Below are 13408 nucleotides of genomic sequence, written 5' to 3'. Positions count from 1 at the left end.
TCCCAGTTTGCCTATACATCATACCCTTAGTTTTACCCAGGGTGCACTGCAGCAGAGAACCCAAAATGCATCTGTTTGATCTTTGAACTTAAGAACCACAAAGCACTGAGATGCTAAAGAAGAGGAGGAGACAGTTGAAGTGTGGCCATGTGATACGTGCAGCATATGTGCATAAGGTCATAAACGCCCCCGATGACCCGCCTCACACTCACACACACACTATAGTGATGAGTTGAATATCCACATTTTAATTAATTAATTTATTTTTTTTACATTTCCGTACTGTAAACAATATGCTGAATATATATATATATATATATATATATATATATTTGTATATATTATATTTATTATATTATATTATATTATATTTGTATATATATATATATATATATGCAAGATTAAAAAGAAACTAGATCACAAATAAGGCTAGCTGTATGTGACAGCTGGCTCGCTAACAAACAGTAGCCTTACAGCCACAGGTGAGCAGGAAGGTCACTGTAAAAAGTGGGAAGAAAATAGTTCAAAATGAGAAGAACGGCTAACAGGGGCCGGAGAGGCTGTGTGTAATTACAGTGTACTCGAGTAGCAGCAGCAGGTCTGCTAGGTAGCTAGTAGCAGGCTAAAGCTAGCTGTCAAAGAAAGGGACAGTATGGTTCAACTCTTACCCCCTTTGCATGGTGTCCTGTGCTGGCTGTGCTGGGCGCGGTACCCTTCCACCACCTCCCACTCTCCGTTATCCCTCTTGATGGGGAATGACACGCTCAGGACGTGATTACAAGGCTTGATGATGCGCAGGATGCCCCGCACTCGGTTCCTCTTCTGCTCGGGGGTTTCCCTGGTCTTCAGATCCTCCACCAGTTTGTCCTCCACGATGGCGGCTCCGCGGTCGAAGAAGCCCTCGACCATCCTGAAGAAGTTGGGGTCGTCAGGGGATTCCGCTGCGTCGGCATATCGACGGACCCGCATCAGCGATGAGGAAGCGGGGAGAGCGGAGTCCACGCATCCCGAGGCCAGGGCACTACCCGCCGAGCGGCTCAGCAGCTCCCCGAAATACCGGTACATGGCTGAAACTAGCTAACGGTGCAACGGAAATAACAAGAGGCAATTAAACAACAAGCACAATGGGGGTGACGACGGGAGTAGGGGGTAGAATGAGCGGCACAGCAGCGACTCCTCACCGTGTCCGGTCCTCTGGCCGAGTGGGGAAGGGCATGTTGTGTCGGTTCGCTTTAAAAGGCAGCGCGAGCCATAGGAAAACTCCTCGGGACGCACGCGGAAGAGGAGGACCAAGGGAGGCGCGCTCCCCGCGGAGAGCAACTGACAGTGCGCGTTCCCGAGAGGCAGCCTCAATCTGGAAAAACAACGGCGAGAGCAAAACGAAATCCAGATTAAAGTGACAATTCTGAACAAATGGGATCCGGGAAAGCTACAATTGGCAGGTTATACATTTTTGGTAAAGAAATAGAATAGAATAGACTCTATCATCATTGTACATCTAAGCAAACAACGACATTAGAGAGAGCAAGAATAAGAACACTTCTAGAATAGATAAGCAGAATAAAAAATATACACATATACCAGAAACACATATGCACAGAAATACAACAATTGATTAACAAATACTATACAATAATAGATTTGCAAATACTACAGTTCGGGTTGGCAAAATAACTGATTAATTTTGGATTGATTTATCATAGAAAAAAATAACCTATAAAATACAAAAAAATAAAGCAATTAATTGCACCCTTTACCTCATGTGTCTTGTGAGTGGAGAACTTCAAGTAACCAGTGGAGGGCAGCAAGATACCTTGGCTGCATCTTGTCTGCCAGAAATTAAAAGAAAAAGAAGACCCCAAGCATCACACTCAAATGCTAAACTAAGCTAAGCTACATTAAGCTAAGCTACGCTAAATATCTGCTAGCTTCAACAGATTCAATTAACAGACATGATATGGTCCTGATCTTATCTTATTAAACTATAAATAACTTCATTTTTTAAATCACGCTTCTATTGAAATAATAAAAAAAACAACTCTATATATTGGTCTCTTATTTTGGAATATACACCTCATAATTTTTTTCTGTTTTCCAACAGAATGAGCAAGAGTGAAGTGGGGGGGGAAAAAAACAAAAAAAACCTAAAACTCACATACAGACTCAGGCAAACGCAGAACTGTCCCTGACACTCTCCTGCTTGGTCCCACATTAAATAAAAGCGATAAATGGACCCTCACACCCTCTCATCAAACATGTGAGATTTGGAAAAATCTGCTCATGTGGAGTTCAGTTACAAACATATTTTTTTTTTAATTTTATTGTGAAATTGTCCACCTCACCCCAGTAACACTGTTTAAGGAGGGCTCACAGTCTTCGCAGTAACCCGTCACCAAGTTCCTGAGGTGTTTCTGACCAAACTGGACATGGATCAGGTCGACCTACTCGCAGGAGTACATCAGTGTGAAATACATAACTTCCTGTGGCCACAAGGTGGTGTCGTAACTGATCCACCCTAAAAATTGACTGCATTTGTCTGTGGCTCATTCACCCTGCCACCAAATTTGGCAAATCAAACTCATAGTTTTGTGTAATCCTGCTGACAGTAAAAAACAAACAAACAAACAAACAAAATGGCACAGACAACATGACCTCCTTGGCTGGGGTAACATGAATAATTGTGAACCCAGTGGTCCGCAGAACCAGATAACGCTAATGACAGGAAATCAATTACAACCCTTCACAACCGCTCGACACTGGAGAGAGGCTGCACCATGCGCACATTTCTGCCATATCTCTGATGTAACACCACAAACGTATTTGTGAAAACAGCCTATCCCCCATTTTATGCGTGCTCTGTATTTGTGCAATTATGCGAGTGAATATGCATTACCAGGGCAGCGGGCCACTCATTCGCTCAGCAAGTGTGTGTGTGTGTGTGTGTGTGTGTTAGAAAGGTTCAGCATTTCAGAGACAGGTGGAACAGGAAGGGGAGAGAGGGATGTGTCCCCGGCTGAACTGCTATGTCACGGGCTGCTCAAGATATAACTCCTGATGGTATCAGGCAACTATTTACCGATGAGCCAATCATCAGAGACTTTTGATACAATACGTCACCCCCCCCCAAAAAAAAGAGTATTTTGCCTTTAAAGAACTCTTAAAAAGGTGTCTTGAGCTCACAAAGAAGCCCCCCCCCCCTCCTCCTCCTCCCGCTTTATTTTCTGACTCCAGAATGCAGAAAGAGCCAGCCATGTATTTTAGCTTGAAGCTAAGAGCAGCTATCGGCTAACAACAGCAAAACTGTCCAAAAAAATGTTCCATTGCAAACTCTCAAGCGCATCATCTTTGGTGTTATCCAAGTCTTTGTGATCGGGCTGTATGCCCAAACACTTTGAGCTGAACACAAACTCACCATGAGCCTCCCACTCGGATGCTCACTCACGGTTGTGCCGAGCACAACCAGCTGGTGCGTTTGGTTGAATCACCTCACTCACACTTGATCACAGTAGAGCCCCACCTGAGGGGTGGTAGTTTGTTTGTTTTTCAGCTCAAATCAAATTGTTGACTGAACATACAGCTGGACTAAGAAGAGAGAGAGGTTATGCCAGATGATGTGCTGGAGTGCTTGTAAACAGACGTTTATGAGCGGGAGCTTCAAGCCAAGTATAAGTGGCTGGCTTTTTCTGTTTTTCTCTGCTCAGAAAGAAATGATGCAGGAAAGGAAAAAAAACTTCTTTGGGAGCTCAACTCATCTGTTTATGAGTACCTGAAAAGGCAAAATGCCCTTTTTGGATGAATTCTTGCACATTATCTGCTGTATTTTCCAATAGCGAGGCACCGTCATACCCATACAGATTATGAATATTATCTTATTTTACATTTTGACTTCCGCATCAGAGGTAAAACCATCAGTTAGCAGGATTACGCAAAACCCATGAGACCAATGTCCCTCGAACTGTTAGAGGGGTACGGCCTGGACCAAAGAAGACACTGTTTTTTGTAGATTTTATCTGAGGTGGCCCTGGCAGAGGTACTGGATGAGTGCTCTTGTCTGTTATGGTCTGTTTTTTTGTGCCCTGTCTCTGAGCGCCGCGAGCGTGGCACCGAGGGACCGTTACATAACCCCGCTTCTACTGTACGTTCCTCTCATTTCACACGTTCGTGGAGTCCGGACAGACCGATCCGTATGGCACAGAGAGAGACAGAAGGTTAATGCTGAGCTGGTCTGAACGGAGGCCCTGAGATGGACTTACACCTGTGGACTCTGCACGGCAGATAAGATCAGATCAGCCCACTTGCCCCTCCACCCACCCACCCACCTTGTGCACCAGCGCACAGTGGAGCGCACACAGCAGTTCAATCACATAGTCGGTTCATACAGATTTGGCTGGTCAGGCGTTTAACCCAAATGTCCTGAACAGCTCGTGTCACACCACTGTCAGCTGGACAAAGCAGTCAATAGTATACCAGTTACTCGTTGTAACTGACACAACGTCAATGCACGTTTGATTATGAATGTAATTACAGTACCGCTCTTCATTGTGCTGTTGCTGTTCACTTTTATTGACATTTAAAAGCTGACATCCCCCGAACGCCAGGTCCTCCCTGTAGACCAGGCAGAGAGGGACACATCCACCGAATGGTTACATGCCGGTTCTCGTTTGAAGATAAGCCTAACAATAAAGATAATCGGAAGGCGTCCGCACAAGGAAATTTACCAGTTCGCAAAACGGGAATGACCTAAAGAAGGTCTTCGCAGGTAAAAGATAGGCTCGTATAAGTTCCAGCTATTTTCCCGCACGGATGTTCTCCTGGCAGAAGCCTCGCAGGTTTAAAAAGTTGTATCAGCAATTATTGTTTTTTTTTGGTTTTTTTTTAAGAGCTTGCAAATTGTTCTGTCGTCGCGCCTGCTCGCTTTGACAGATTTATACAGCCTAGTTTAATGGCCAGGTTGTGTGCTCGCAGTTGTGGAGTGAAATATTTTTCTAAGGTTCTAAAATGCGTTCAATCAAATAAAAAAAAAATCAAAATTTTTTTCTGTGTAAAGACAAGGCTTTGTTTTGACAATTATGTATGAAATAAGACAGAAAACTGGTCCAAAAGCGAGTAAACACTCCCCTCATAGACGGCACCTCTCCTCCACGTGTTGCAGCTTTACTGTTTTATTTTTCTGTACTTGTGCTTGATTCACTTTTCCTTTGTGAGAATCTTTTTCTTTTTTCTTTTTTTTTTAACTAAAAGGATGTATCTGCTGTGAGACAGCTAGCAGGAATGTTCCCACAACGCTAACATTTCCTACTAGATGGCAAAGAAAATAAGGATGTGGAGCATTTTGAATAATGTTCATTTGAGGTTCAATTTATTTTAAGGAAGTTGTGGCGAAATTTGGAAAATTTAAACAAGAATACGTGTAATCTGTTCCCTTGACAACTATTTTTAGTGTGTTTTAAAGAATTTGATTCCACCTTTCTGGGAGAAAATAATATATAAAGTCTTATAATCAATGGACGTAATATTCGGAGACCCCCCCCCCCCCACACACACACACACACACACAAAACATTCCAGTATATTTCTGCTTTTATTGTTCCCTATTTTTTCAGTTTTATTTTCTCATAGTTTGAGTTATTTTGATTCATTTCCTCTTCATTACACTTCTGAATATTTTAATTATTCATTGCTTTCAGTTCCCTACTGTCCCCACAAGACGCTCAGTAAGTCGACATTATTTGCCTCGTCTACACTCAAACCCGGTCGAGGTGCTTCAGACGGGTCTTGCTCACTGACCACGTTTTTTTAACCGGCTGTCAAAAACATATCAGTTGAAGAACTTTGAACCCTGAACCCTGAACCCTGAGGTCAGTTGCATGATTTCTCTATCTTGATCAACCTTTACGCTTATCAAGGACTAATAATTAAATGATGGCTCTGTGAAAAGCTTGCAGTTCATCTGCTTCGATCTCCTACTCACTGCATCTGAGCACCCGCGCCTTGCGTCTTGTTTATCTTTAATCTGATTGTTTCCTCCCATGTTTTCCTCGCTGCAGCGTCACACACTAGTTTATCATGGTGGTTGAACGCTGCCTTGTCATTGGCTAACAGCCTGACAACACCCACCCAACCACAGGGGTGTGACGGGGGAGGAAAGGAAGGAGGGCATGCGGGGTCGACGTAAATAAGCGCCTGATCGTTCTGGTCACATGGTCTCTTTTCACTGGAAAATGCAGGATCTCAACCCTCAGTGCCTCAGCAGCAGCAGAGACAACTTCTCAAACAACAACTGCCAGGGTCACCTTGCAAAAAACCAGCACAGTACCACAACAACGACGACAACAACAACAACAACAACAACAAACAGCAGTGTAGCCGACCGGTGTTCCTGGCTCAAATTCCAGTTTAAACCTAAATAAAAAGTTCACTCATAACAGACTTCCTCTGTTCCTCTAAGACAGAGCTGCAAGTTGTAATTGGATTTTTTTTTTTTTTTAACTACTGGACTCAGGGTTACTCAAGGATAATAATAATACTGAAAATCTAAATATAACAAAGGAGATATTAAATGTAATATTACAAAATGAAACTGAGCTAAAGGTCAAACCAAAGTATGGAATCGGCCCATTTGTTTTAACCCATTTTCATGGGTCACATTGTAGAAAGTGTGGATCCACAGTTCCTCTAACGTATCAGTGGTCGGCAGCAAGCACTGATGGATAAATTCTTGTCATTTCTTTCTCGGCTTCTTTAAAAGTTACTGTAAAGCCGCACTTGTCTACCACTCTAAATAGCTGCTTATACCTTGAAAGACTTGATACTGCAGGTTTTTTTTCTGAAATTTAAAAAAAAAAATTAAAGTAAAATTCTCTTTGATGGGTTTGCTACTTTTGAGGCTCATTTCATACCGGTTGGCTCTAAACTATCTTTTTTTTTAAAGAGAACATTACAACTAAAATCAAACTGAGGGGTCCTCCGGCTGGGACGCGAACCCGAGGAACTCCCAGGAACTGCAGCGTGGGGAGCCTCCAGCCTGGGGAGGATGAACACTAGATGGAGCAAGTGGTCTAGACTGCTCAATCAGTTCCATCTGCATCTTCTATCATCTCAAAATTTTCACCACTTAATCTGAACAATACATAAAGTTGTCATGGAAAATGGAACATATGAAGTAATTTTGGAGAAATATTTGAGGAAACCAAATCCAAAGTGGAGTAAACGAAGTAAATCAGGAGAGGCAGACAAGAAAGAAAAACAAAGAAACTTCTCAAACGTCACGATGGTGATGGAATGAAAAAACTGCAATTTGACAGCTTCTTTTTTTTTTTTTTAATTGAAAACTTTGGCCCCTCTAAACTGAAAAGATTTCCGTCTTTTTTCTGAAGAAGCCAGCAAATGAACAGGGCAACAAGATAATTAAGACAAACTGTGCAGGAGAAGGTCGATGCTCAGGGTGGATGAATCCTAAAGAGAGCTTATTAATGAGCTGTTGCATTAGAAGTGACGTGCAAAGACACATACGGCTCCACATTATGTACATTATATATATATATATATATATGTATATATATATATATATATATAAAATAGGCATTATACACCAGCCCCTCCAGGAGTCCACAGTTTGTTGTGATTGTTGCAATCAAAAATGCTTGATTTTGCAGCATCTCTTAATTAAAAACTGACGCAAAAAAACTCCGGGGGGATTTTTGTAATTTTGTTGTTGTTGTTGTTTTCCTCTGTAAAATTTTGGCAACCGGCAAAATTTGTGACTCATGCCACGCCTGGAAAATGCTGGCTCCCGCATCAACGAAAAATGCAACTTTTTCAAACTTTGTGCTCACAAAAAAAAAAAAAACAACAACCAAAAAACCCTGCAGAGTTCTGCTGTCGTTGAATTTGAGTGTACTTTTATGCTACCTACGCATCCATCAAACACTTGTCAAGTTTTTATTTTTCCTGATAAACAAAATGAATTTGAAAGAAAGGGTAAACGTATATATTGTTACTGATTAAGGCTTCCTTTCGGTTTTCAGTTTTGTGCCTTATATCCGCACCTCTTGAAGCAACATGGGATTGGAGTTTTTTTTGTTTGTTTGTTTGTTTTCTTCACGTGTTGTGACCTGACAGCTTTAATTATCTGCATTTATTTTGGAATTGAGACTTCATATCGTTTCTAATTTCATTTTAATGTAAGTAAAGACTTCTGAAACTTGAGTGCAAGTCGTCAGTGAGTGTGTGTGTGTGTGTGTGTGTGTGTGTGTGTGTGTGTGTGTGTGTGTGTGTGCGCGCGCACGTCTGAGAGGTAAAAAGTTGAAAAGGTTCCCACGAGAACTTTTCTAACAACTGTCTCTGTTCAGGAAGCTGTGGCTTTGACTTACATCTGCTCACATCTCCCCATCAGCACAATGCATATCTTTCTCTCTCTCTATATATGTGTGTGTGTGTGTGTGTGTGTGTGTGTGTGTGTGTGTGTGTGTGTGTGTGTGTGTGTGTGTGTGTGTGTGTGGTACATTATGTCTGGGCCTGACAGTTCCATATCATCCCACGTGTCAGATGACCCAGACGGAAACCCCACAGGAAGGTAGGTCAGGTCCCGAGAGGTCACGAAGAAGTCAAACTGCCTGCTTTCATCAACAAATTTCAATTCTCACTACGCCCCGACCAACTGTCTCTCAACCACAGGCGAACGCTAAATCTTTTCCTTTTCTTTTAGACAGACAGAAACCTCAACTATTTTTCCCCCCGAGGTCCAATTAATATATTCATTGATTTTATAGTTATTGTTTTAATCTTTACGTCAAAAACAACACAAAACCTTGTGGATCGCAGAGTTTTTGATTCATTGAAGGGTTAAGATGGTTGGTTGTTGTCAGCTTGGCGGTCAGAGCATTTTGTGGACTGTCCTTCAGAATCTGGTTTCAGCTCATGTACCTGTGGATGGTCTGGTCCAGAGAGAGCTGCAATGACCCCATCTCCACTCCACTGCGACATACACACACACACACACACACACACACACACACACACACACACACACACACACACACACACACACACACACACACACACACACACACGCACGAAGAGTTAAACCAGATGTAAACAACAATAATGTGAATGAGATATTCCATGTAAAGTTGTCAACTGTGATTTATCCTACATACCCTTACACGCTACGTTACCAAAGGGTACTTCTGAAATAACTTGGTTGCGTAACCAATCCAGATATAACTACATCAACAGGGATGTTTATTGCATATATTACATATTATGTGCCAGTACTGAAGTAACATTCGCATAGCTCATACAAACTGTGATGTCAAAATGCTAACATTATTCGGGGGGGGGGGGGGGGGTGTTAGCCAAAAAGAGATCAACTATGGGAAGAAGAGGAGGACCAAGGTTCATCCATTATGTTAACGCTAGCAACATACACACTAGTTAACTAACCAGCTGCTGAATAACTTGTAGCACACGTGTGTGTGTGTGTGTGTATTTCGGAAAGCAAATTTACAGTAAAACAGACATAATAACATTTATTTAATTAAAGAATTGTTATAGTCACTGATCTTAAAACTAGTCCTGGTTTCCAATGAGCCACTGTTCTAAAAGTTATATCCATGCAATTTAATTAAGGAAAACATAACGGTTCAGGTTAAAATACATCCCCCTGAACACACACACACCCGAGGACATAGGTAACACAGAGGATGCATAGCGGCTCACTGGCCCCGGATCTGGACTTGGAAGGTTGGCCACAGGGGATGACAGCTGAGTGACTCTCCACCCAGACGTAACCTCCACCTCTCACCAGCATCCTGTACTGACCACTGACCGACTGGCTCTTCAAGCACACTGCAGAGAGAGAGAGAGAGAGAGAGAGAGAGGTGAAAAGAATGCAATTTCAGGAGTGTGTGTGTGTGCACGCGTGTATGCGTGTGTGTACTTACAGTTCACGTGATTCTTGTTTAAACAACTTGTATCTAGTGTGTGACAGATTTCATAGATAGAACGGCCCAGGAGCTGCTCAGGAGTGTACCCTAAGAGTGCTGTCACTCTGCAAACACACACACACACACACACACACACATACACACACACACGCACACACACACAGCAGCAAATTACTGGTAAGTTATGCAAGCACCATATTAATGGACAGACACTGATGGACCCTTTACTGCTTCAGTCCTCCTCTGAGTGTTCATGAGAAGGCTGAACGAGTCACAAGCAGTAGCAGTTTTCAACCACACAGACTGACGAGTCATCGTTTCTTGAGGACGACACTTAAACCTTTGATGAACTCCAACTATTATCTGATACGTCAGAGGGTTTCTGTCCGCGGAGCGTCTGACAAAGTACCCACAGAAAGCAAAAACTTGGCAGGTGATTTGATGAACCATCTCTCTATCAAGGGCTTACTTACAACCCATCAGATCAAGAAACACACACAGAAGTCAAAGCCGGTCAGAAAAAACAAACAAACAAAAAAAAACCATTGTCCAGGTCTGATACATCTGAAGCGTTAGCAGCATCTATGCTAACCTCTTAAGCAGCTGCCATCGTTATTTTTGAGTGAACAGTCGTCTGAACTGCGTCAACGTCTGTTCAGACGACGCTGATTGGTTGACAAAACAACACAGCTCGAAGCCTGGCAAGATTTTTTCCCTCTGGTTATATCGTGATATTTTGGACTTTGTAAAACAAGCTAACATCACCTTCATTAAATTGGAGATACGATGATTTACATCACAAGGACGAAGGTCTTGGTCCCCATGAGGAAGGCGAGTCCCCATAATGGGAGTGTGCAAACAGATTTATGTCCCAGCAACACGGGTGAGTGTGTGTGTGTGTGTGTGTGTGTGTGTGTGTGTGTGTGTGTGTGTGTGTGTGTGCGTGCGTGCGTCTCACCTCTGGTCGCACTGTGTGAACCTCATATCCATACTGTGCTGGCTGGTGAACGTGTGTGTGCTGAGGAAGGTGTGTGAGAGAGGCAGAGGCTGGCAGGTTAGCAGCAGGTAGGTAACAGATGAGGGGGCAACACCCACCTTGGCCCGGCCCTGACAATATAGAACCTACAACCGCAGAGCATGGCCTTAAATAGTTTGTCAAAATTAATTTGTAGACAAATAAATAGAAAAATTCAATTTTTTTTTTTTTTTTTACACAGAATGATGCTAAGGAACGGGAGAAAGAAACATGGGAGTTGTAGCGGTATTGTTTCTCACCGACCTTCCACGTAGCTGACTTGAGGTTGGTGCTCCTTCCTCTGTGTGTCAAAGCACTTTTAATCCGAATGACAAATTCCCTCTTTGCACCACACCAAACTTCCTCTAGAAAACAAGCAATTTATGTTACGCACCTGCTCAGTTCCCTTTAGGCACTCACATTTTGTTCAAGTACGTTTTGCCTGTAGTTTTTTTTTTTAATTTAATTTCTGCTAAACTGGCGTTATCTCACCCTGCTGCCTGTTTAAGTTCTGGAAAAAAAAGAAGTTATTAGGGCTCATACATAATTTAAAAAACAAAAACAAAACATTTCTCACCCCCCAAGTAGAAAACAGAGCAACAGTGATTTATATATGTTTGATGATCTGTAATTGCTGTTGTGATTATTTCTGTTTATGTTTTTTTTTTCCTTTACACCTGACAGGCCTGGGCAGTCCAGCTCATGTGCGCATGTACGTATACACACACACACACACACACACACACACACACACTTACATATTGTACACACCTGTGTTGACATGTAGGTTATTTCTGATTTCTTCATGGTCACAGGGGTGTGTAAATTCAAAAATATTGTGTCCCATCATCTCAATCTGTCAAAACAAAAAAGAAAAGTATACACATCGTTTGTGTAGAAGTGTGTAAGTGTGAGTGTGTGTGTGTGTGTGTGTGTGTGTGTGTGTGTGTGTGTGTGTACCTGTGTCAAGCCCAAGTATTGGCTAACATTGTCAGACAGGAACATCATGTTTCCCTCCAAGGTTATGACCATCAGAAATCCCTCCAGGATCCTCAGGTACATGTTCGTCTCATTGGTTTCCTGCGCCTCCTCCATCTCCACCTTCGCGGTGTCTTTCTCTCCAACGCATCCTCCCTTGTCCGGATCTTTATTGTTCCCTCCGTCCTCTGAAACTGGTCTATATTTCACCGCGTGACCTACTGGGAGAGAGTGATTACGCTCTGATTGATCAACACCTTTGAACAATGAACTTCCTGACAGTACAGAAGCAGCGCAAAGTTGAACTAGCAGTTATTTATTGCTTAATTAACAGATTCATTATCTTGAGACTATAAAGCTTGTTATGTTGCAATTAGAACTTGTCTTTTTTTTTCCTTTTCTTGTGATAACCCACTTATTCGCTGGCAGTTCATTATCATTTATCATTTTATCTGTTTGTTGTTTTCCTGTTGCATTTCAAGGCATCCTTCGGATTCTTTAAAGGCGTTCGATACATGTATCTAAGCTCCGACTTTCATTGTATTATCAAGAGACAGGGATGTTCAATAAAATAAACAAGAAAACTTGACCTGTTATTATAAGATTTTATATGGGTTGATGAGATAATCACCCTGTTCTCATGAAATGAACGCAAAAATATATATGTGTGTGTGTGTGTGTGTGTGTGTGTGTGTGTGTGTAGGCGATCAAACGTGAGATCTGCAACCTCCTCTCTCAGACCTCAAAACCCATCGTCTGTGAATGAATTCTGTATCTGTTCTGGACTACTAACACGGAGCTTAGGTGGCTATGAACAATAAACCAGGCACATCTGCTCAGCCGGGGTACTTATACAAAAATTACTTTTGCAAATAAGTACATTTCAATTCTTCAGGATAAAAAAAATCAACAACAACAACAAAAACACAATTAGCCTCCAAAAAACAAACAAACCTGGATTTGTCAGACTTAAGTTAATTACATTTCTGACAGAATGTTTTTGTTTAATGAGCGTTGTGAGTATATACCACATTTTTCGACCTCTCCTCGTACAATTTAAGTGAATGATTGTGACATATTCAGACGCAAGAAAAACCAAACCAAAAAACAAGTTCCCTGACGTGCGTGAGCTGCGACATCTGCTACCTTTGAGCAGCGCGTGCGTGCGCATGTAGCTGAGGGTGAGGCGAATGATGGAGGGCTTGTCCAGGTGAGCTCGCGTGGATGCTTGGACTGGCAGGAGACGGCATAAATCTCTGAACACATCAGATTCCACTCGCCGCCTCCTTCTCGCCGCCTCCCGGCTCATCGCCCTGCAGAGGACAGCCAGCAGGGGGGAAAACGACAACAACAACAACAACAACAAAAATACACAAGATTTAGAAACTGAAGGTAGATTTCCTGGAATTACATGATATAGAATGTTCTCAGAACTATATTTCATGTTACGATTCACATAATCAGTACA

General features: G+C 42.3%; 2 protein-coding genes across 3 annotated transcripts in view; both read right to left on the bottom strand.

The window, feature by feature from the left end:
* glud1b (glutamate dehydrogenase 1b) overlaps nt 1-1319 on the bottom strand; it is a 17459-nt gene extending 16140 nt beyond the window's left edge. Inside the window, exons 1-2 of one of the 2 annotated variants that reach the window (XM_086196164.1) lie at nt 1182-1319; nt 669-1077 (exon numbers count right to left, since the gene is read on the bottom strand). In XM_086196164.1, coding sequence (XP_086052290.1) covers nt 669-1065 — 397 coding nt within the window. In that variant the 5' untranslated portion in view covers nt 1066-1077; nt 1182-1319. Of the gene's footprint in view, nt 1-668 lie in introns of both variants that reach the window. The other variant, XM_086196163.1, reaches the window with a different exon arrangement.
* The window catches only part of epas1a (endothelial PAS domain protein 1a), a 13370-nt gene continuing 1173 nt past the window's right edge, over nt 1212-13408 (bottom strand). The window contains exons 2-11 of the mRNA XM_086196165.1: nt 13087-13253; nt 11923-12161; nt 11734-11818; nt 11227-11327; nt 10906-11069; nt 9945-10051; nt 9681-9849; nt 8926-8976; nt 1758-1829; nt 1212-1354 (exon numbers count right to left, since the gene is read on the bottom strand). Of these exons, the coding sequence (XP_086052291.1) occupies nt 1784-1829; nt 8926-8976; nt 9681-9849; nt 9945-10051; nt 10906-11069; nt 11227-11327; nt 11734-11818; nt 11923-12161; nt 13087-13253 (1129 nt within the window). The 3' untranslated portion in view covers nt 1212-1354; nt 1758-1783. The remainder of the gene's footprint in view (nt 1355-1757; nt 1830-8925; nt 8977-9680; nt 9850-9944; nt 10052-10905; nt 11070-11226; nt 11328-11733; nt 11819-11922; nt 12162-13086; nt 13254-13408) is intronic.

This window comes from Aulostomus chinensis, chromosome 23 (assembly GCF_037954235.1).
Source record: "Aulostomus chinensis isolate RoL2024-O1b breed Wild chromosome 23, RoL_Achi_v1.0, whole genome shotgun sequence".
NCBI classification, from domain to species: domain Eukaryota; kingdom Metazoa; phylum Chordata; class Actinopteri; order Syngnathiformes; family Aulostomidae; genus Aulostomus; species Aulostomus chinensis.
Note: the sequence above shows the minus strand (reverse complement) of the source record. Positions and strands in the feature narration are given on the sequence as shown.